Source organism: Moschus berezovskii, chromosome X (assembly GCF_049115385.1).
Source record: "Moschus berezovskii isolate FMDL1 chromosome X, NW_MosBer_1.0, whole genome shotgun sequence".
NCBI classification, from domain to species: domain Eukaryota; kingdom Metazoa; phylum Chordata; class Mammalia; order Artiodactyla; family Moschidae; genus Moschus; species Moschus berezovskii.
The window spans coordinates 10,689,946-10,715,265 of NC_142488.1; the positions used below are offsets into that span (position 1 = coordinate 10,689,946).

The window sequence follows — 25,320 nt, forward strand, 5'->3', positions numbered from 1 at the left end:
GTCCCTTGGACTGCAAGGAGATCAAACCAGTCAATCCTAAAGGACATCAACCCTGAATAGTCGTTGGAAGGACTGATGCTGAAGTTGAAGCTCCAATTCTTTGGCCACCTGATGTGAAGAGCCAACTCATTGGAAAAGACCCCGATGCTGGGAAAGATTGAGGGAGGAGGAGAAGGGGACAACAAAGGATGAGATGGTTGGATGGCCTCATCGACTCAATGGACATGAGTTTGAGCAAACTCTGAGAGATACTGAAGGCCAGGGAAGCCTAGTGCGCTGCAGTCCATGAGACTACAAAGAGTCAGATATGACTGAACAACTCCCAGATACGTCCAGGCTGCAAACCTACCCTCTGGTTGAAAACCACTGGTTTATTGAGACCAAACTATTCAACGTAGCTCAATAGTGCAAGAAAACAATTTGGTAAAGTGGAAAAGAAAGAAATACAGAAGTGTTATGTTTCTATGCCAACTCCCATTTATTTGCAGGATGCTTGGCATGGTTACCCCATGCCTATCTCCTTTGAGTATCCATCCTCCTGCTTGTTTCATTCTATTGATGCATGCCCCCCACAAACACTAGAGTGATCTGTCTAAAACACATATTGAATCATCTTACAAACCCATGCTTAAAAATCACCAATTACCCCATTCTCCACAACAAGGTTTCTCAGCCTGGGCACTCTTGACATTGAGTTAACTGAGATAATTCTCTGTTGTGGGTGGTGTCCTGTGCACTGTAAAGTGTTTAGCAGCAGCCCTGGATTCTTCCCAGCTAGATGCAACTAGCACCTTCCCTCCTAGTAGGCAGAAGAATGTCCCACCAAAGATATCTACGTCCTACTCTCTGGAACTGGTGAATATGTTAGTGTACATGGCAAGTGGGAATTAAGGCTGCAGATAGAATTGCTGCTGCTGCTGCTAAGTCACTTCAGTCGTGTCCGACTCTGTGTGACCCCGTAGACGGAAGCCCACCAGGCTCCCCCATCCCTGGGATTCTCCAGGCAAGAACACTGGAGTGGGTTGCCATTTCCTTCTCCAATGTGTGAAAGTGGAAAGTGAAAAGTGAAAGTGAAAGTGAAGTCGCTCAGTCGTGTCTGACCCTTAGCGACCCCACGGACTGCAGCCTACCAGGCTCCTCCATCCATGGGATTTTCTAAGCAATAGTACTGGAATGGCTTGCCATTGCCTTCTCCGGCAGATAGAATTACAGGTTGCTAATCAACCGACCTTAAAGCAATGAGATTACCTTGGATTATCCAGGTGAGCCCTATGTAATCGCAAGCATCCTTAAGAGTGTCTGAGGAAGAAAAAACTAGAACACGGCTGGCATTAAAGATGGGGGAAAGGGGACACTGGACCAGTAAAGGAAACAGACCCTAGAGCCTTCAGAAGGAATGCGGCCCTGCCAACAGCTTGACTTTAGTCGAAGGGGACCTATATCAGACTTCTGACCTCTACAAATATAAGATAAGAAATTCGTATTGCTCTAACCCATACTTTTGGGGTAATTTGTTATAGCCACAGAATGAAGTTAATACATCACCACCCCCGCTTATGACAACCAAAACTATCTTCAGACATTGCTAAATGTCCCCTGGGAACAAAGTTGCCTCCAGGTTCAGAACTACTGTTCTTTCAAACGCAGAGTCCAAACTCCTACCCAGCCCGTTGAATGCTAGTGTCCAGCATACAGTGAGATATAGCCTATGCTCCAGGCATACCAAACTTCTAACTTCAAAAACATCCTTTCACTTCCCTGCAGATTTGATACCAAAGGATGTCTTGGAAGATGGGCAATGTGCTTTGACCTTTCTGCCATTTTTATCCAAGCCCATAGAGGGCATGGCAACCCACTCCAGTATTCTTACCTGAAGAATCTCCATGGACAGAGGTGCCTGGTGGGCTACAGTCCACTGGATAGCAAACAGTCAGACATGACTGAGCGACTAAGCACAGCACAGCATGCCTCCAAGTATGTGTCTCATTTCTGGTTTCATTAGGTTGTTATACTAAAAACCATGTGGTTGCTACATATATTAAACTTCAGATATATTAACCTCCTCCTCCAAACAAACTATTGCACTTAAGCTCTTCTAAGTCCTCTTTGTTGGAAACTCTGGCATCACCAACACCCCTGTGCCTTTGCAGGTCCATTCTTTTCTGTTTCATCAAGGAATCACTTCCCTTCTTCTTCTGATAAATGGCAATCACCCTTGAAGAACAAGTTCAAGTGTTTTCTGCACAGTGAAGTTTTCTAAGACTTCCCAAAGCACTGTGAATCACATTCCCCAGTCCCTCACTGAGCTGACCCTTCTGCACTGCAGCTATTGGTTGAGTTATCCATGCTCCTCCTCAGACTGTGAGCTCTTTAATGGGTGACACCATAATTTAGCCTCTCTTCATTCCCGGTACATAGAGAAATGCTTGTGCTGAAGAAGTTCTTGTAGTGTGAATGAAGAAAAAAGAATTCATGGATAGAGGCTGGCAAACTCTATGTCAGCTCAGTTCTGATCCAAAATAATTAGAACCCCAGTGTTAGAATGAGACCTTACTCCCTTGTTTATGATCAGAGTAAAGGACAGAACCTGGCTGCCAAGAGCAAAGCTGAGAAGTGTGCACCAACTGTATCACTATGTACCATTTATCCCTTTGTCTTCTCCCTTTTTCTACTCAATGGATATTCTACCCATCATGTTCACGATTCAGATTTTGTTACAGCAATCCTAAAACACATAGTAAAGAAATACTGAGTTGTAGCTGATTTTGTCTAACACCTCCACGTTTTAAGCCATAAAATTGCCATTTGTGAGCTCTGAATGAACAGAAGGTATAGAGCTATAGGCATTTAGGAGAGTCTTGGGAGCAGGAGCCATTGTTTGAACAATTTAGTTTAAAACCAGAGAATCTGTTCAAAGAACTAAATAGAGATGGATGTGATCCATTACTGGCTACATCTGAAAAAAGGTGAATTCTCATGTTTGCCCATGGATTCAATGGAAGAGAAACTGAAAGTTGAATAAACTATAAGAGGTCCATGGAATCTGTAGGCAAGACTCAAGAGGGATCTACATAGTTTCGGAATTGGAAGAAGACCCCAAAAGGAAACTTTCTGCCAGCTGAAAGCACTTCTGTGAGCAGTCAAGATGGCCATCCTGTGTGGCTACATTCAACTCACTGGTGTTGGAGTTCTCAACTGGAGCAATTTTGACCCCCCAGGACATTCAGCAGTGTCTGCAGACATTTTTCACTGTCATACTGGTGGGGAGGGGTGCTATTGGCATCTAGTGGGTAGAGGCCCAGGATGCTGCTGAACATCCTACAATGCACAGGACAGTGTCCAGAGCAAAGAGTCACTCAGCCACAACTGTCAATGGTGCAGAGGCAGAGAAACCCCAAGCCAGAGCAACCAGGAGAAGCATAAGAACCAAGTCTATACGATTCAAATCTCCATTCCAGAGCCCATAAGTTACCTTGCAAGGTGCTCATATGCTGGACTTTTGGCATTATTAGTAAAGATTCTCTTTTAGGACAAAGGACCCAGCTTGCTTACAAGTGAGAAGGACAAGCAGTGCTCAATAGGATGAACTTCCTTGGTTTCGGAGAGGGTTCCAGGGCGTTAAACCTTTGAAAGGTAATCCAGGCCATTAAGTTCCAGACCCTGCGGTTAAGTTAGGATATCTAGGACTCAAACAAAATCAGCCTTGGATTTTCATGCCAGGATTCTAACCAATCATCCCACATTTGCCTCAAGAATAAAGGGATTACATACACACACACACGAACATTTTATGAAAAAAAATCTTGTTCTTTTGTTAGATGGCTATATACTTAGTTTTAACCACTACAGAAGAGGTGAAAGTCATGGTAGGTGAGCCTGCAGACTGCCTGTACACTGCATAGAACAGTTTCAAGTCACCCAGTATTGCTGAAGTTCAGATACTTGTCCATTGATGATGAGATTTTAATGGATAAGAAGAAAATTTCTAACCAGTTGTGATCATCCACAGTAGATTGCCTTTTGATCATAATAGTGACAAACACCATCTTCATACTATATTCCAAGTACATACAGTTGCAAAGAAAAGCAGAGACATTCTTAATGCTGCAATTGGTTTAAACGTGAGTATCAGTGACTATCCAATCCAAGAACTTGGCTTGTTTTTTGCATTTCTTTCTCTCTCAACTGCTACAGACTAATCTGCTAATGTGTGCTTCTGATATAGAGTAGGAATCCAGGCTCCTCTAAAGACCAACAGAAATTCAACATTTAGATTCTTGACCATCTTTCTAATGCTGAGTTCTCCAGTTTGGAGAGAATCTCTCCCTCTCCTATTTGACTTTTTTCTCTACTGTCTACCTTCCTCAAGAAAATGGGCAGGACAGTCAACAATGTTTGTTAGTATTTGTAATCCATGCTCCCCACCCAACACCAGCAGTTATTTTTGACACAGTAACTAATATTTTACTAACACATGATGCAAATATTTCTGCTAAATATTGATTTTTCTAAGGAGGTCTGATAAAAGCCAAAATTTCATAGTTAGTCGTCTCATGTTAAGAGAGCAAGGTATGCTATTGGACACTACTTTCCAACTGTTTTTCTTGGTTGTGTTTTCTTCCTTTAGTCTAAATCTCCAGCAATTACATGGTGTTGTACTCCATTTCTATAATTCTAACTGTACTTTAAAATGTTTAATTACAATGGATGGAATCTCCCCTTATGGAAACAGACCCAAGGCAAATCTATAGAGTTTGTGAACTGAACAAGAGTTGTTCATTTCTAAAATAACTAGTATTTACTCTTTAAAAGCATGCAGCTTTCCAAGTACACATCAGCCACAGTTTCCTATTACTTCTGTTCTCCATTCTTTTTAACCAGCAAACATTTTTAAAGGTACCGATAGCTCCCTCTGAGTCCCTTATTTGCTAATGATTCTTGATTCATGTCAGTTGCTAGTGAAATAACTACAAGTTGCCCTTAGTGGAATTGGGGCATATTTCCATGATCTTTGATAGTCTTGAGAGATTTTTTTTTCTCCAGGATTAAACTAGTACTTAATACCATAGATCTCCGATATTAAACCTTTAGGGAGAATAAACGATCAAAACTAGAGAATTCTAGTAGTAGCTACACCCCCAAACACACAGACCAACACACACATACCGACACCACCCTCAAGAATAATATTCCCGAATTCTCTGTAAAATAACCAAATGGCAGAAATATTTCAAGATATTATTTCCTCCAATCCTGACAAACAGCTTAGAACTAGACCATTTGGAGTTCCAAAAAATATCAACATTGGGTGAAGGGATAAGTGACCCTTTGAAATCACCTGCTGCACAGAAAGCATCTCTTCCTCAGCTCCTACCACTGCTCTGAGCGGAGCCAAGGAGTCCTAACAAGACACATGCGGGTGGCCACCAGGGACGTCCCATTTCCAGACACCATTTCACCAGCCACAGAGGAACAGCCACACCAGGAAAACCCCTCAGAGGTGCTCTGGCTGTGTAAATGAGAAGTAATTAAAGAACTGCTCAGGTGGCCAGCCTTGGGCCATGAGGACACGCGGCACCGGACCCTACCTCGGACTTCCACACGACATAGGGTTGGCCGTGGCTGTCGGGTGGGGACTGGAACTTTCTCTGCTGGAGCCACCTCCTGGGAGAAGCGAAGATGCCGTTGGGGCCTCCCCCGGAAGAGCAGAGGATGGCGCTGCGACCACTGCCTGGCCCGGCTAGGACCGAAGGCAGGTCCCACACCATGCTCTTCTTGAGTCCGCCGCGACCCAGGGGGACCTCATAGTCAAAGTGGAAGCTGCCAGACGGCGACTTCTCCTGCGGGGTGCTGGGTGTGGAGAAGGACGAGCAGAGGGGTCTAGGGGGCGGGAGGCGGTTGGCCCGAGGAGGTGGGCCCCGGGGAGAGAACGCCGAGCGAGGGCTAAGACCCTCGGCCAGGGACAGCGGGGAGCAGAGGCGGCCCCCGCTGGTCCCCCGCGAGCCGCCCTCTGCGCCCGCCTCGCCCCCGTAGCCACCGATCAGAGCCGGGTCCAGGCTGCGGGTCTGGCGCAGCTTCCTCTTGGAGAAGCCCTTGGCAGAAGCCGCGCTGCCCGAGGCCGGCGAGGAGCAGGAGAAGACACTGTGGAGCAGGCTCTGCGCGGACATCTCGGCGGGGTTGTGCCTGAGGGCCACCCTCTTCCAGCTCTCGGAACTGCTAGCGATTTGGGGCCCAGGAAGCAAGGGGGCTCAGGCGAGGCTGCCAGGCGGCGTCGGCCCGAGGCTCGCCGAGGGCGGTAGAGGGCAGTTACCGGCTCACGCGCCACCAGCGCGCTCCAAGTGCCCCGGTGGGGGCAGAAGCAGGAGATCCATCACCAGCCTTCTAGGAAAAGGGGTGGAGAGGGAGGACTCCTTCGGTGGTGAGTATCTTCCCGCAGAGCCTAAGTCCTGAAGAGGGTAAGGAAGAAGAGGAGGAAGGTCAGGCGCTCGCTAGGTTCCCAGCTCCGGCGGCCAGCGCCACTCCCCCTTCCCAGCTGAGGCAGGAGACGCCGTGCTCCAGCTCTCTGGCTCTGGACAGCCTCGAAGTCTCCAGCAAGCTCCTCCTTGCGCCCTAAGGACGGTCCCGAGGGCTGAGGAGGAGGCCTCCTGGGCGTGCGCCCAGGGCGCGTCCCTCGCTCTCCTCTCGCCGTGAGAGGGACTTCCTCCCGCGCTGGAGCTGGGCACCCGATCTGCGCCCCAGGGCACCGTCGCTGTATCCGGGCCCCTGAAGCTACGCGTCTCGCCACACTTTGCTGCGCCCACTCCTCTGACTGGCTAGGCGCAAGAGTGTCTCCAAGTTCCAGGCTCCCCCGAGGTGCTAGTTTCTCGCTACAAAGTGGGGATACGGAGCGCGCAGCGTTCCAGGGCCTTCCAACGGCTGAGCGGCTACGGTGGGAGAAAATTCCTGGCTGCGCTCAGGGAGCTAAGGGAAGAACCCCAGGGTCGGCTGTCCATGACCCGCCAGAGAGGGACTCTTAATATTCTCAACCCAGCCTTGAACCCAGGGCTGGCGCGGGGATGTGCCCGCACGCTCGCGCTAGAGGCAGCGCGAAGGGGGTGGCCGGGACGGGTAGGGTGGGAGAGAAGCCAGGTCTGGAGCTGGGGCGGAGCCAGAAGCCGGAGAAAGCAGAACGTGGAGTTTTCCAGGCGCCAAACCTGGGAGCGGCGCAGAGCGAGCGCTGCTCACCACTGATACCGGGTCTCCTGGGGAGAAAGCCCTGAGGACGGAAGTGCGGACCTTCTCCCCGGTTTCCCCTCCCCCAGATCGAAGGGGGCGCCAGCTCCACTCACGTTTCTGGAAAGGAAAGGAAGTGTCAGATTGCACCCCACCCACTGGTGTCAGATGGGCAGCCCAAGACGGTTGCTCTGAAGTTGGAGTTAAATCTCCTGCCTTCCTTTTTTTTCCCCCTGCTGTTTTTGTTTTTAAAAAGATAGAGATTCAGTTCAAATGCAGTGGCTGCCAATGAATGGGCTGGAGATGGGGACCTACTAAGAAAACTGGGGGGTGGCGAGGGGTCCTCTCCGTGTAAGGGTCGCGCAGTAACTGTACTCGAGGAGGGGTTAGTGGGGCCGAGCAGGCGGCAGGCGCCCCGCGCAGCTTCAGCCCACAGGCTGCGGGGATTGGCGCTCACAAAGAGATCAGTCTCCGAGTTCGGTTGTGGGACGCCTCTGGGTGCAGAGCGCCGCAGCCACATTCCTGGGAAGCTGGAAAACGCTGGCGATGTCCATGTTCAGTGTTGAAAACAAGTCTGGGAGCACCTTAGAATCTAAAGTTCAAAGCCTCGCCTGATTCTACGAGGCTTCTATGTTTCTGACCTAACATTTATGTTTTGCATCTCACAACCATCTCAGCAGGGGAACAGAGAAAACGTTGGAAATGCCCAAGTACTTTAACTGTGTTCTTGTGCCCTCTTTTACCCCTTCTGGATGAAGAGGATTTTAGGCAAGTAGGAAGGTGGCTTTCCTTTACCGTTACTTTTATTAAAGAACAGAAGCTTACTATGAACTTATAAATGCAGGTGTTTGACACAAACATTCGCCTTGTGTTGTGTATCATATCAGAATTGTCCAACATGGATTTTGGAAAGCTTGTTTTATTCCCAGTAAAATTTTCAGGGGAAAATTTAATGTCTTTCTCGTCTTAAAAAGTGTGTTAAACAGTCCTAGGTATTTGACTGTCTAGGAAGGGTCACGTCATGAAATCTAATTAACAGAAGAATTCAACACTTCTACGAAGGGCTTCATCAGACCCCAGGATCTCTGATGTACCCACTTTTGCAAATGCAGCGGGACCCACTGCATTCAGAGAGCTCCCTCCGGTAGCATTATGATCCATCTGCCACCACAAGACAAAGTGAGAAACTAATTTCCTGTCACCCTCCCTGCCGCCCAGCTCTTCTCACCCTGAAACATAAGCACACTTTCCAGTGGCTGTTGATTAGGTGTGCTGTGGAAAGCCATAGCCTTCAAAATTGCTGACTTTCCTGCCTGACTGCTGCTGCTGCTGCTGCTTCTGCTGCTAAGTCACTTCAGTCGTGTCCGACTGTGTGTGACCCCATAGACGGAAGCCCACCAGGCTCCCCCATCCCTGGGATTCTCCAGTCAAGAACACTGGAGTGGGTTGCCATTTCCTTCCCTAATGTGTGAAAGTGAAGTGGCTCAGTCCTGTCAGACTCGTAGCGACCCCATGGACTGCAGCCTACCAGGCTCCTCCGTCCATGGGATTTTCTAGGCAAGAGTACTGGAGTGGCTTGCCATTGCCTTCTCCATTCCTGCCTGACTACACACACCAAATTACACGTGGGGGATTGTCGTCATTTGCTTTCTTCCCTCCTCAAACAAATCCCAGAAGAAGGAAAAGACGGAGTGTCTTGCCTGACCTTTCCTTAGTTCACAATATCATGTAACATGTCACTAGCAAAGAAAACAATGTCTCTGCCATTTGGATACCCGTGCATGGAACTGGTTATGCTTTGTTGGATTTTGGCCTTTGGAGTACATGGTTAGCAAAGTCACACTTCACAAGATTACTTACAATTCCGGTGGTTGGGCAAATGTAATTTATAATTCATATATGTTAAATATTTCTCTAACCACAAAAGATGACCATGGGGTTGAAAATGCAACCCTGCCACAATGATGTAGGGCTAATGAGAATACTGGCCAGGCACAAAGTCATACAGGCTTGGTCATGGATGCTGGGGAGCCAATGAGCAGAGGGACTCTTCTATTGCCACTTCAGGCTTAGAGCAGACGCATCCAATTCATTCATCATCTTGTTTTCAACAGGTCGGGACTCCATCAACCTAGAGCTTGCCTCAGCATAAGGGAACAATGAACAAATTGTTTTAAATATCCATAAAATTAAGCCCTGGCTCCCTTTTAAAAACCTGGTGTAAGTATATGTGCTTTTAAAACACATGGGGAAAATGTAATGGCACTTCTGGAAAGAAAGATTTTATAAGATTGTTTGGATTTTTTAAATGATTTTTTTTAAGTATCGTGATTTCCAATCTGACTGCTATGTCTTATTTTGCAGTCATTGTGGTGCATGGCTTTTTCATTCATTCTCAGTTAAGGCATCCTATTTTACTGTTGTTTGTTATATAATCCCTTTTGCTTATACAGACCCAATTCACATTGGACTTTCTGATTGACTGCCATTTTATAGCAGGGTTGATTAAGGAAGTTCTGGGTTTCATTTACCGATTTCAAAAATGACTGGTTTTTTTATGTTGATCCCCAGAATCTTTCTTACAATTCATTAGCCTGCTTCAGAAGCTATATAACTGAAAGCCTAGAAAGAAATAGTTTTGAATACAAGGCTTGCATGCTGCAGTCCATGCGGTCACAAAGAGTCAGACACAACTGAGCAACTGAACAACAACTTTAAAAATCAGGTCTCTGAAACTTTGCTCATTTATTAGGGCATTTGATGTTGAAAAGTAGTGTCTGTATTTGTTCTGGGTTTTGTTTTTCCCTCAGAGTTGAAGTTAATCAAAGCCTTAGGATACCTTTTATTAAAGGGCAGAACAGTGTGTTCACTATCATGTTATAATTATCCTAGAAATTCATGATAAAAATATATCTATTCCATCTGGTCACGGCACAAGAATATTCTAATGGAAGTTCTAGAGACCTTGGTCTGACATCAAGCTATCCTCTTATCAAGGATCCTTGAAAATGCATCAGTGTTCTTTCTATTCCCTTGAGACACTGTTCTACAAACATACATTTTCTGTTAAACCTAAATTTCCCTTTTCTTAACTTTATCCCTTGAAATTTTTCTTATCTCCAGCCAAGATTCCTCTTTCCCCTTGGTGTCTAGACCCTCAAGCTATCTGGAGATTTCTATCATGCCCCTTGGGTCTGACTTTGTGGTTTGGCTACGCTATAAAGTTCATATTTTGCTTTAAAACCATCATTGTAGATGATCTCCTCTGGACACCCTCCAGTTGCTTATTTCTTTTCCGTCCTGAGGTCCAATATTCCAGGTTAGGGCATCCTATTTTACCCTTGTTTGTTATATAATCCCATTGCTTATATAGTCCCAAATCACATTGAACTTCCTGATTTACTGCCATACAATATTTCAGACTTTTATCTGATTGGCTTCCAATAAATCTTAAGCAGCATCACTGATTTTTGTTTCATCCTGCCTGTGCCTCTCAAACTGACTGTGGTTCCTCTGATATCATTTCTACATTCTTAGTGGTACCTAGGGTAAACAGTTCACAGTATCTGACTATCCCATAGAAGTCAAAGATTCTAACTCCAAGCTCCTGAAATATGAAGAGGAGGACATGCTTTTTATCAGTATGACATGGAATATATGAGAAACAGGTGAATAACTTTTACAGAACTTAAGAATTCTAATTATATTAAATATATTAAATACTATATATTAAATATTACCCCATGCCTAAAATTCTTCTTGATTTTAAGCTAGGATTTTTTTTTTCTCTTTTGCAACTGAAGCAAGAGTGGTTTTTTTTAATTCCTATTCTAGGATCTACCTGAATGAATATAATATTCAGGAACTTAAACTACAAATGATGGATGCCAGTGGAAATAAATCTCGATTTGCAGGATAATCTTATATGGGTAATATCAGCAAAAACTCACTTTGTTAAACATCAACCCAGCACTGAAGAACAATGATCATTTTCAAAAGATGGAAATGGTGTCATAGTTATTCTCTGCTGCTGCTGCTAAGTCACTTCAGTCGTGTCCGACTCTGTGTGACCCCATAGACGGAAGCCCACCAGGCTCCCCCATCCCTGGGATTCTCTAGGCAAGAACACTGGGGTGGGTTGCCATTTCCTTCTCCAATGTGTGAAAGTGAAAAGTGAAAGTGAAGTCGCTCAGTCGTGTCCAACCCTCAGCGATCCCACGGACTGCAGCCTACTAGGCCCCTCCATCCATGGGATTTTCTAGGCAATAGTACTGGAGTGGCTTGCCATTGCCTTCCCCAAGTTATTCTCTAGATAGTGAATATAATGATCTACAGGATAAAACGGTATTTGAGAGATTAAGTCCTAACTGGTACTGTGAGGTGAAAAGACTAAGATATAAGTTTGACTCTCTACCTTAAAGGACAATTTAATATTATAATACCAAAAGAGATATCCAGAAAAAATATTCATGCCAACACTAAAGGGAAAAAGCACAAAGCACCAAACATGTCCATATTATCTGGTAACTTAAATTTAGTGTTATATTCAAGATTATCTACTCAGCTTGCTCCTAACCCTTTAATCAATTGCTATTATAACAATATAAGAACAAATAATAGTTATTGGAACTTCCTATGTGGCAGGCACTGGGGTGAAATTATGCATGTACTATCCAGATCAATAGATACACACACCCACAGCTATAATAGTTAACCCCCAGTTCTACAGATGAAGGAAACAAGATCTAGAAGCATCTAACTCCCTACTTAAGCGACAGAGCTAGTACTCAGATCCATGTGATCTAACCTCATCTACTAACTCTTGCAGGACTAGAATTGCAGATTAAGAAGCTGTTCAATTTGGAAGTGCTTTGGGACCATTTCTGGATTCATTTCAATTTGTTTACTTGTTATCTAGCTGTGTGACCTTGAGCACATCACTTTACAACTTTCATCCTCACTTCCCAGTCTACAAAATTATGTTCACTTCAAAAGGCTGAGTATGAGTAAAGGACCTAATGTATGCAGTGTGCCTAGCATAGAGCATCCTGCAGAGAATAAGCAGAGTGATGGGAGTGTACTAGCATCTATACAAAATCAATATTTTTTAATTACTTGATGAATCCAGCTATACTGAAGGACCATCCCTAATGTGAGTTCACCTGGTCTTACACTCAAAGGATCTACTCAAACCTTTATAATTTGCTAATGAAACCTTTGTTTAAAATTCTTAGAAAAAGACTCATAGTTAACCCAGTAAAGAGTCTAGATGGGATTTTCACCTCCAAATTTAGAGGTGTTGTCAATATCAACTAAATAATACCAATATTGGAGAAGGCAATGGCAACCCACTCCAGTACTCTTGCCTAGAAACTCCCATGGATGGAGGGGCCTGGTAGGCTGCAGTCCGTGGGGTCGCTAAGGGTCGGACACGACTGAGCAACTTCACTTTCACTTTTCACTTTCACACATTGGAGAAGGAAATGGCAACCCACTCCAGTGTTCTTGCCTGGAGAATCCCAGGGATGGGGGAGCCTGGTGGGCTTCCGCCTATGGGGTCACACAGAGTCGGACACGACTGAAGTGACTTAGCAATACCAATATGGTCTTTCAAGGCAGGGCACTTTTTAAGTTAAGTGAAAGACAGTTTGGGTTTCTCTATATTCAGAGCAGAGTGTAGAAAATTCTTTGCCCTCTATTACATTTATATACCAACATGTCAGTTTTTTGACTCAGTGTTTTGCATCAGTTTCACATTGCCCAGAACTGGAACCATGAACTCTCTCTTTAAAACAGGCACCCAGTTTCCTTTAAAACACCTTTAAAACTCTTTAAAAGTCACCCAGTTGCCTTTAAAACAGACACCCAGTTTTCATACTCGTCTGGTTAACACCAAGATCTATGACAATCTCTTCAGACAGTATATTCAGAAACCTAAATGACTATTCTTATTCATATTTCTCACTTTCCCCCAAGTTTGTGTGTCTAATTCCACCGTCTCTTATCAATTATGACCTTAAAAAAAAGCAAAATTAATGAAGAGGAAAAAATACCTATTTCTGTGTTACCATCTACAATGAACACACAAAAAGCCACTTTTAACACCATCCATTCTATCATTTTCTGTGCAAATATTAGCAACATGGTCTATGTTTTCTAGGGCTTCCTTGGTGGCTCTGCTGCTGCTGCTAAGTCGCTTCAGTCATGTCCAACTCTGTGCGACCCCACAGATGGCAGCCCACCAGGCTCCTCTGTCCCAAGGATTCTCCAGGCAAGAATACTGGAGTGGGTTACCATTTCCTTCTCCAATGTACGAAAGTGAAAAGTGAAAGTGAAGTTGCTCAGTCGTTTCCGTCTCTTAGAGACCCCATGGACTGCAACCTACTAGGCTCCTCCATCCATGGGATTTTCCAGGCAAGAGTACTGGAGTGGGTTGCCATTGCCTTCTCCACTTGGTGGCTCAGATGATAGAGAATCAGCCTGCAATGCAGGAGACCCAGGTTCGATCCCTGGGTGGGGAAGATCTCTTGAAGGGAATGGCTATCCATTCCAATATTCTTGCTGGAAAAATCCCATGAACAGAGAAGCCTGGTGGGCTACAGTCCATGGGGTTGCAAAGAGTTGGACATGACTGAGCAACCAACAGTTTCACTTCTATGTTTTCTAGTGTTTCATCTTAATTCTCTCAACTTTAAAAAGCAAGTTTTGCATAAACACATTGTTCTACCCTGTTACTTGTTTATTTTTCCAACTGGTGTGGATATTTCTAAATACCAACTCTTCTGTTTTCAGGATACCCCCTAGTGTGGCAGGTGAAAAGCTAGGTTATATTAAAACCTTAAGTCAAGTTGCAATTTAGATGTACTTAGCAGAGTTCTAGGGACCAAAGCATAAAACAAACAATTGTTGTTTACCTGCAACTAGCATTTGAAAGAATTTTCCAACACCAAATCTGAAATGGGTGATCATCATCACTTTTGTTTTTGGCTTTAAAATGATTCAAGACACATTTAATAATAACGTTAATATTATAAAGCTAACTGACAACTAAACTTAATTTGGGTTTATAAACATTTCTGAATATGCATTTTTGTGCCAACGGCATTCCTTCTTTGTTTCACTTTCTTATGTCTTTGTGGGTGAAGGTGCACTTGGAGTCTTAAGGTAAGTTAATTTTTTCTGAACGTGGCACATGGTTCAGCTGTGGTTAAAGTAGTTTTTAAAACCTTTCCATAGCATATGCTTTAGAACTACTTTTGAGGATGGAGAATTATGTAATAATATAAATAATTTTTAGTATTTTGTTAATTAAAATGCTCACAGTCCAAACATTTGTCAGTATTTCTGATTTTTAAAGTAACTAAATAATATGAATTTTTTTCCTCTGAAAAAAAATTTTTTTCCCCAGGATTTTCACTTCTCTATTTTGGATGGAAATGGGAGAACCTATTTGTCCAATATGTTTTTCTACTGACAAGATGGGATGGAGCATAGAAAAGAAAGGAGAAAAGACTGTATACGAGACAGCAAAAGAGACACAGATGTACAGAACAGTCTTTTGGACTCTGTGGGAGAGGGCGAGGGTGGGATGATTTGGAAGAATGGCATTGAAACATGTATATTATCATATGTGAAATGAATCGCCAGACAAGTTTCAATGCATGATACAGGATGCTCAGGAGTGATGTACTGGAATGAACCAGAGGGATGGGATGGGGAGGGAGGTGGGAGGGGGGTTCAAGATGGGGAACACATGTACACCCGGGGCAGATTCATGTCAATGTATGGCAAAACCAATACAATAACGTAAAATAATTAGCCTCCAATTAAAATAAATTTAAAAAGAAAAGAAAAAAGAAAAACAATTGGTATTGTGCCTCAGGGATATATTTTTTCTTACCTACTTTATTGAGGAATAATCTGCATACAATAAACTGTACCAATGAGCTTTGATAGCTATGTGTACCTATGAAACCACCACCATAATTAAAATACAGAACATGCCCATCACCTCCTGGGTATGCTTTTATTAAAATTCCATAAACACTAACCACTAAGTTTTGCATTGTATAATGGTTAAATTGTGCACTCAGTCAGTATAGAAAGGGAAAAAAAATTAAATAGAGAGTAGGGTTTTTTACCTCTTGTACTGAGTTGAATTGTATCCTCCCCCCAAAGATATGTCCGAGTCCTAACTGCTGTAATCAGTGAATGTTACCTTATTTAGAAATAGGGTCCTCAAAGATGCAATTAGGTTAAGATGAGGTTAGACTAAATGAGGGTAAGTCCTAAATCCAATGACTGCTGTCTTTATAAGAGAAAGGAGAGGAAAATCTGGACACACACATACATGCAGGGGAAAAGGCCATGTGAAATGGAGGCAAAGATTGGAATGGTGTGTCAACAAATCACAGAACACCAAGGATTACCAGCAGTCACCAGAACTAGATAAAAGGCACGAAATATATCCTCCCTTAGGGCTTCTCTTGTAGCTCAGTCGGTAAAGAATCTGCCTGCAGTACAGGAGACCCGGGTTCGATCCCTGGGTTGGGAAGATCCCCTGGAGAAGGAAATGACAACCCACTCCAGTATCCTTGCCTAGAAAATCTCATGGACACAGGACCCTGGTGGGCTGCAGTCCATGGGATCACAAAGAGTCAGGCACGACTGAGCGACTAACACTTACTTACTTAGAGACTCCAGAAGGAAGCCATCCTCTTGACACCTGGCTTTCGGACTTCTGGCCTCCTTAATCATGAGAGAAGAAACTTCTGTTGTTTTAAACCACCCAGTTTGTAAAACTCTGTTACACTACTTAAGCATCAGTTCAGTTCACTCAGTTGTGTCCAACTCTTTGTGACCCCATGGACTGCAGCACACCAGGCTTTTCTGTCCATCACCAACTCCAGGAGCTTGCTCAAACTCATGTCCATTGAGTCGGAGATGCCATCCAACCACCTCATCCTTTGTTGTCCCCTTCGCCTCCCACCTTCAATCTTTCCCAGCATCGGGGTCTTTTCAAATGAGTCAGTTCTTCACATCAGTTGGCCAAAGGACTGGAGTTTCAGCTTCAACGTCAGTCCTTCCAATGAATATTCAGGACTGATTTCTTTTAGGATGGACTGGTTGGATCTCCTTGCAGTCCAAGGGACTCTCAAGAGTCTTCTCCAACACCACAATTCAAAAGCATCAATTCTTCAGTGCTCAGCTTTTTTTTATAGTCCAACTCTCAAATACATACACGACTACTGGAAAAACCATAGCTTTGACTAGATGGACTTTTGTTGCAAAGTAATATCTCTGCTTTTTAATATACTGTCTAGCTTGGTCATAGCTTTTCTTCCAAGGAAAAAGCATCTTTCAATTTCATGGCTGCAGTCACCACCTGCAGTGATTTTGGAGACCCCCCAAAATAAAGTATTTCACTATTTCCATTGGTTCTCATTCTTTCTAACAACTTGATAAAACCCAGAGCCAAGAATTCATTGAGCAAAAAAGCAATCTCAAAGATTTTAAAAACAGGGCAAGAGAAAGGCTAAAGAATGCTTTTCAGTGTTTCATTTTAAAAGAAAGGAGAAGAAGGATCCATGGCACATCCTGCCTAGATGCTAAGCTTGGTGACATCATTGTCATAGCAGCAGCTGAGCTGCGGCTGGGTCCCCCACATGGGTCTCCTTCAGAATGGAGTCCACTCTGCCCCTCAGGAAACTTCTGCCCTTGGGACTTGGTTATGTAACTGACAAGCAAAACACAGAAGTGTATCACAGGCTCAAGCCAGAAAAAGACACACTAAGGTCTGGACGGCTATGATGCTTTGGGGTACCTTTTTTGGTGTTTAATTCATTCTGCATTAAAGTGGCTGAGCATACACCTGAGACACAAACAACTTCACAGAACAAAACCAAGAGAAATGCCTTTGGAGGGAGCTGATCAAACTCCTCAAAAAGTTATGTAGAACCAAATCCTGGTAAGGTTTGTTCTAGAAAGAACTTCCAGGGATCTAGTTGAAAAAAGAGAACTGCTCAGGTTCATAGCTGGATGCCCTTCATTTGCCTCCTGTACGATTTACTGGGAATTCCTAGGGTATTTTTCACAGTTCACTTCTTTGTGATGACACACATTAGAGACATACCAAAGAACTCCCACCCTGTATTTAAAAATATAGGAATGGAAATAAGACACTCAAAGACAACAAGCAGGTTGTGAATCAGGGAGCCAAATCTAAGGGATTTCCTCCCTTTTTAAATAGAAATGGTTTTGTAAAGCAGTGTCATGGAGTTGGCAAATGCAAACTGTCAGAACCTGTTGATTTATAGAGCAGTGAGAGAAACCCAGAAATGAGAATCATAGGTCTAATGTATAATTCAGTTTGGCTACTAACTAACCCAGTCAACTAAACGTGAGCAAAATAAATCCCTTCTCACCTTCCAAGACTCAGTTCAAATGTCACTCTTCTGAGAAGTTCTCCCTGACTTCTCCTTTCTGGGCTAAATTAGGCAGATGTTATATGTGCTCTTACTCTCAGACCTTTTCTTCATCATAGCACTAGTCTAAGTGCTAGTTATATGGTATTCATTAGTGCAATCATGTATGTTCAAGCTCTGACATTGCCAAGATTAAAAGTTTCATGCAGCAAGAGCCATCACTTATTGGTTTCCCCTTGTATTCCCAGTGCTGGAACATTTCATATCACATAAGACTAAGGGCTCAATCGATAATCATAAATCAACCTCCCAGTCCCATTCTAATTATCTGTAATTTGGCTTTTCAGGTCCCTGCTGACTCTCACCCTGTGTATCTCAGAAAACTTGGAATTAAACTCAGGCACTAGAGGAAGCACAAGCTGGAATCAAGATTGCCGGGAGAAATATCAATAACCTCAGATATGCAGATGACACCACCCTTATGGCAGAAGGCGAAGAGGAACTAAAAAGCCCCTTGATGAAAGTGAAAGAGGAGAGTGAAAAGGGTGGCTTGAAGCTCAACATTCAGAAAACAAAGATCATGGCACCTGGTCCCATCACATCATGGGAAATCGATGGGGAAACAGTGGAAACAGTGTCACACTTTATTTTTCTGGGCTTCAAAATCACTGCAGATGGTGATTGCAGCCATGAAATTAAAAGATGCTTACTCCTTGGAAGGAAAGTTATGACCAAGCTCTGCATATTAAAAAGCAGAGATATTACTTTGCCAACAAAGGTCCGTCTAGTCAAGGCTACGGTTTTTCCAGTGGTCATGTATGGATGTGAGAGTTGGACTATAAAGAAAGCTAAGTGCCAAAGAATTGATGCTTTTGAATTGTGGTGTTGGAGAAGACTCTTGAGAGTCCCTTGGACTGCAAGGAGATCCAACCTGTCCTTTAGGATAAAGGAGATCAGTCCTGGGTGTTCACTGGAAGGACTGATGTTGAAGCTGAAACTCCAATACTTTGGCCTCATTTGAAAAGACCCTAATGCTGGGAAAGATTGAGGGCAGGAGGAGAAGGGAACAACAGAGGATGAGATGGTTGGATGGCATCATCGACTCAATTGACATGGGTTTGACTGAACTCCAGGAGCTGGTGATGGACAGGGAGGCCTGGCGTGCTGCAGTTCATGGGGTCTCAAAGAGTTGGACACGACTGAGCAACTGAACTAAACTGAACTGAACCAGAGGAAGGTGTTTTTGTTGATTTGACTTGTTGTGGAAGAACTGAAAAAAAGCAATTATGATATAGGTATCTGCTTATCAAAACTATTGCTATTTCATTAATTGGATGGCCTTTGAGTTGGACATCATCAAGTTTGAGTCCTAGGGGCATGTGTGTGTGAGAGAGGCAGACAGACAGACAGAGGGAGGGAGGAGGGAGACCAACCAATCTTGGGTAAAATTATTTAGTTCTTCAGAGACTCAGTACTTTCTCTGATACATGGACTTAATAACTATGAGAAGTCTATGGGCTTCGCTGGTGGCTCAAAGGGTAAGGAATCTGCCTGCAATGCAGGAAACCCAGGTCTGATCCTTGGGTTGGGAAGATCCCCTGGAGAAGGTTAATGGCAACCTACTCCAGTATTCTTGCCTGGAAAATCCCATGGATAGAGGAGCCTGGCAGGCTACAGTCCATGGGGTTGTAAAGAGTCAGAAACGACTGAGTGAATAACACACTGATATATAACAAACACGTACTTATTACCTATTAATAAAATTTATTAGCATGGATTACAAAATAAGGCACATAGTATGGCTTGTCTAAGCTTGTCTATGTACCATCACAAATCAAATACCTAATAATGTAACAGTGATAGTAATCAAATCCAAACCTTAATATGCATCAAGTACTTTGTCAAGTGTATTACGTGGGTTATCTTATTTAATCCTGGGTAGTTACTATCTTCATTGTCCAAATGAGGAAACCAAGTTACTAAGAGGTTAAAAACTTGCCTAAGTTACTTAGTAAATGGCAGAGCCAGGATTGACACAAATTAAGTGGTCAATGATGGGGCCAGTAAGTTAACCCCAACACACAATATGAACTGGGTTTTTAAAATATATTTTCTATGGAAGATGCATGACAAATAATGTCACACAAATCTCCTGATTCACATGATCTAGACCAGCCATCCCCAACTGTTTTGGCACCAGGGACCAGTTTTATGGAAGACAATTTTTCCACAGACTGGGGGACAAAGGGGTAGTTTGGGGATGATTCAAGTGCATGACATTTATTGTGCACTTTATTTCTATTATCATTATATCAACTCTACGTCAGATAATCAGGTATTAGATCCCAGAGGTTAGGGACCCCGATCTAGACCACGTAGCCAAGACTGAGAGTGTCTGGGTATGGGAGTCAGGTGTGGAAGAAAGGAGGAAAGGGGGCTTAATATTTTTAAAGCACCTATTCCATGTCAAGAACATTACACAGATAATTTCTACACAATATTACTGTGATGTTAATATTCTTATTACCATTTCATAAATTAGTGATTCACATCCATACCTGTCCTATGTCAAAACACATCTACTTCCCACTTGCACTTCGTGAATGTTGAATCTGGCTAGTGAAAGTCACTCAGTCATGTTCAACTCTTTGCGATGTTATGGTGCCTTCCAGGTACCTCTGTCCATGAAATTCTCCAGGCCAGAATACTAAAGTGGGTAGCCTTTCCCTTCTCCAGGGGATCTTTCTAACCCAGGGATTGAACCCAGGTCTCCTGCATTGCAGGCAGATTCTTTACTGTCTGAGCCACAAGGAAATCTGGCTAAGAAGACCAAAAGATCACAGTAATCCTAAAACACGAACGGGAATGTCATACACTTAATTTGAACTTGCCCTTCATACTTTCTGAATGAAGATGGGAATTAGGCAGCCAGAGGTGTGTTTCTTGTGCATATTTTCACTTATTGAAAGAGTTCTAGCCTTTTTCCCTCCAGGATAAATCTTTAAATATTTTTCCCAGTATCACTATCTAGTGCTTTAAACATGTTATTTGGGGCACTTTTTACCTACTACATGTTCCTCTTAAGTTGTAAACCCCAAACTGGACACAATACTCTTATGAGAGACATAAACAAGCTGTGTTTAGTTTGATTCATGTGTACTGAATAAGAAATTGAGTTCAGTTCTGTTCAGTTGCTCAGTCATGTCCGACTCTTTGCAATCCCATGGATTGCAGCACGCCAGGCTTCCCTGTCCATCACCAACTCCTGGAGTTCATTCAAACTCATATCCATTGAATCGGTGATGACATCCAACCATCTCATCCTCTGTCGCCCCCTTCTCCTTCTGCCTTCAATCTTTCCCAGCATCAGGGTCTTTACAAATGAGTCAGTTCTTCGTATCAGGTGGCCAAAGGACTGGAGTTTCATCTTCAACATCAGTCCTTCCAATGAATATTCAGGACTGATTTTCTTTAGGATAGACTGTTTGGATCTCCCTGCAGTCCAAGGGACTCTCAAGAGTCTTCTCCAACACCACAGTTCAAAAGCATCAATTCTTCAGTGCTCAGATTTCTTTATAGTCCAACTCTCACATCCATACATGACTACTGGAAAAACCATAGCCTTGACTAGATGGACCTTTGTTGGCAAAGTAATGTCTCTTCTTTTTAATATGCTGTCTAGGTTGGTCATAACTTCATAAGAAATTGAGTAGAAGGTCATTATTTGCCTTTTATGATTTGCTTGATATCCTTAGAGTGGTAGTAAGCTCATCAAATTCTTGTTATCTATAAAGTGAAAGGAGGCCAACCCTGACAAACTGGGTTTTGAGGTTATGAAAAGTTACTGTTACTAAATTCCCTTTTCTTACTCAGAAGGACTCCTCTTGCCCAGATGAGTTCTTGTCAATGGAAAGTTAGTGGACTTAAGCCAGATGATCCCTGAGGCATTTCCAAATTGATGTTGGAGCAAACGGTGTCTTTCTAAATGGAGATTGAGTTGATAAAGCAGAGAGGGCCAAGAAAGAATTTATTTGGCTCAGACAATGTGACAAAATGTGGATCATTAAGAAAATAGAAAAAAATATGCGTAAACTACTCAAGAGCCTGATTTGAGGAAATAATCTACTTTGATTTGATTGCATAAACCTTTTATTCAAAATGTCCTGAATTTAAAAAAATAATAAACTTTATTGACAGTAAGCACTTACAGCTCAGTAGTGCCAAGGCAATCTTTTATGCATTCAGTATGTCCTCAAATCTATGCCTCTTTCTTTGACCTAGTTATTACAAATCTCCACCAGCAATGAGACTCATACAAGGAGAAAAGCACATTATCCAGTCCATTTAGTGAAGAAATAGAGAAATCTGTAGCACAAAAATGACAAATGATATGCCTATGATATGGGATATTGTATTCTATTCATCGTGTATCCTTAGAATATTCTACAATGTCTGATACAAGGTAGGCACTAATTTAAATGAAAAAAAAATGAGTAAGTCAGTGAATGAGAGATTACTGGAGCTAGAATTCTTGCCACTTCACATACCAAAGTCATCCTCTATAATGTTATTCTGAATTGCATCTGTGACATTAATTAGCTCAGTTCATCTTTTAAAACATCATTACTGACATACTCACTGGAAAAGACTCTGATGCTGGGAAAGGTTGGGGGTGGGAAGAGAAGGGGACGAGAGAGAATGATATGGCTGGACGGCATCACTGACTCTATGGACGTGAGTTTGAGTGAACTCCGGGAGTTGGTGATGGACAGGGAGGCCTGGCGTGCTGTGATTCATGGGGTCACGGAGAGTCAGATGTGACTGAGCGATTGAACTGACTGACTGACTAACATATGAGTCACATACCTTAAAATTCATCATTTCCAGCTCAGTTCATTTTAACTCAAGTGAGCCAAATAGTTCTGAGATATGTGTGTGTGTGTGTGTGTGTGTGTGTGTGTGTGTATGTGTGTGTGTGTGTATTTAAAGTCTGTTTCAAGATTTGTTGAGAGATGCAGTGAATATATACAGCTAAAACTAGTTTTGGAATCCATCTCTTGATTTATTTATTAATGCATCTCTTGAGACCACCAACTAAGAAATGAGTATATTGATCCAAAATATATATTGGCCATAACTAAAAGAGGGTTTTTTCTTTTTGTACATTTTTAACTTACTGGAGAAATCATTGCAAAGATGAGAATATACTTTTTTTTGAGTCAGAATCATGCTAGAAAAACAGTTTCCTAAGGAGAGTCGTGGGATTTTCAGATGATTGACTACTAGATCCAGAGGCTAAGAGTTCTAAGGATAAGCCAGATGGATTTATTATTACTGATTTCCAGCAAGATAAAATATTTGTTTTCACAGATTGCTTCAGTGGCCTGGTTTGACATTTACTGTTGTTTAAAAGGCAAATTAAAAACACTGGAAATGAAAGAGCCAGATAAAACATAATCCCAAACTACCCTGGAGGGATAGAGTAATTGATAAAGATGACTGAGAGCCCTTTCATGCCATATTTTGTTGATGCCTCTCTTTATTTGAAAAGATTTAACCCATGGTCAACTAGCTTCTTTCTCTTCTAGGGCTCAAACTATCAGTCTAATGTAAAACATCATCAACTTTTTAAAGGTAGACATTGGATTCAACGACACTTTCCTTTGATAAGATTGAAAGAGGCAAATGAAAGTAACCTGCTGGTGAGAAAAACCTTTTCTCCTCTTTTTTCCTTTGTCAGCTTTTAGGCTCTATTGCTAATGGAAATGGAACTTCTTCCAATATGGAGCCCCCTTTGTGTGGCAACCACAAGACACCTTCGAGACACACCTGATTTTCACACATGATCTTTCTAGGGAAAAAATCGTTGGGACAAATCTCTTGACTGACCTGTCTCAAATTAGTCAAATAGTTTTCATACACAAATAGTTGTCAGTAGGTATGTTTGAACCTCCAAGTTCTAATCAAAGCATCTCTTGAAATGTTTTCTCCTCTGTGCTGGATATATAGCAGTAAACAGAAAAAAAAAAAGCATCCCTGCCTTCAAAGAGCTTATCAAATTATAAAGGCAGGCACATGGCAAATACATAAACAAATTAATATATAATTTCAAGGACTACTATGTGCTATAAAGAGTGGAAAACAGGGATTGTGGGCTGCCTTAGCTACAGTGATGAAAAAAGACATTTCTGAGGAGGTGGTAGCCCATTTGATTTCTATTTGCCTATAGAAAACTCAGACTAAGACAATAATCAAAAAGGCAAAGGGGGCTTCTGGTTCAAGATGGCAGAGTAGAAGGATGTGCACTCATCGCCCCCTGTGACAGCACCAAAATTGAAACTAGTTGTTGAACAATCATCAATAGGAGGATGCTGGAACCCACCAAAAAAGAAAAAATACCCCACGTCCAACAACAAAGAACCTGCAGTGAGACACTAGGAGGGGCGCAATCACGATAAAATCAAATCCCATACCCACCAGGTGGGTGAGCCATAAACTGTAGAACAATAATACCAAAGAAGTTCTTGTGCTATTCTGAAGGTTCTGAACCCTATGTCAGGCTTCCTAGCCTGGGGAACTGACCAAAGGACTGGGAATTCCCAGGGAATCTGGCACTGGGGGACAGTGGGATTTGATTATAGGCCTTCCAGAGGACTGAGGGAAACAGACTCCAGTCTTGGAGGGCGCAAACAAAATTTTGTGTGCACCATGACCCAGAGGAGAGAAGCAATGACCTCAGAGGAGACTGATCCAAAACTATCTGCTAGGGTTAAAGGGCCTCCCATGGAGGCATGGGTCAGCAGGGGCTCACCACAGGGACGGGGCACTGGAAGGTCCCCCTTGGCATAGACCCTCTTGGAGTTTGCCTTTAACCCTACCATAGAACCTGTAGATCCCAGGGCTGTGTTGCCTCAGGCCAAACAACTACTAGGGAAGGAGTACAACCCCACCCATCAGCAGATAATTGGATTAAAGCTTTACTGAGCAAGGCCCTGCCTACCAGAGCAAGACCCAGTTTTTCCCATCACCATTCCCTCCCATCAAGAAGCTTCAGTTCAGTTCAGTTCAGTCGCTCAGTCGTGTCCAACTCTTAGCGACCCCATGAACCACAGCACGCCAGGCCTCCCTGTCCATCACCAACTCCCGGAGTTCACTCAAACTCATGTCCATCGAGTCGGTGATGCCATCCAGCCACCTCATTCTCTGTCGACCCCGTCTCCTCCTACCCCCAATCGCTCCCAGCATCAGAGTCTTTTCCAGTGAGTCAACTCGTCGCATGAGGTGGACAAAGTATTGGAATTTCAGCTTTAGCATAAGTCCTTCCAATGAACACCCAGGACTGATCTCTAGAATGGACTAGTTGGATCTCCTTGCAGTCCAAGGGACTCTCAAGAGTCTTCTCCAGCACCACAGTTCAAAAGCATCAATTCTTCAGCGATCAGCTTTCTTCACAGTCCAACTCTCACATCCATACATGACCACGGGAAAAACCATAGCCTTGACTAGACAGACCTTGGTTGGCAAAGTAATGTCTCTGCTTTTTAATATGCTATCTAGGTTGGTCATAACTTTCCTTCCAAGGAGGAAGCGTCTTTTAATTTCATGGCTGCAATCAGCATCCGAAGTGATTTTGGAGCCCAAAAAAATAAAGTCTGACACTGCTTCCACTGTTTCCCCATCTATT

General features: G+C 43.2%; 1 protein-coding gene across 1 annotated transcript in view; it reads right to left on the reverse strand.

The window, feature by feature from the left end:
* ARHGAP6 (Rho GTPase activating protein 6) overlaps positions 1 to 7,443 on the reverse strand; it is a 563,891-nt gene extending 556,448 nt beyond the window's left edge. Inside the window, exon 1 of the mRNA XM_055437710.2 lies at positions 5,589 to 7,443. Coding sequence (XP_055293685.1) covers positions 5,589 to 6,167 — 579 coding nt within the window. The 5' untranslated portion in view covers positions 6,168 to 7,443. The remainder of the gene's footprint in view (positions 1 to 5,588) is intronic.
* Positions 7,444 to 25,320: the final 17,877 nt, after the last annotated feature.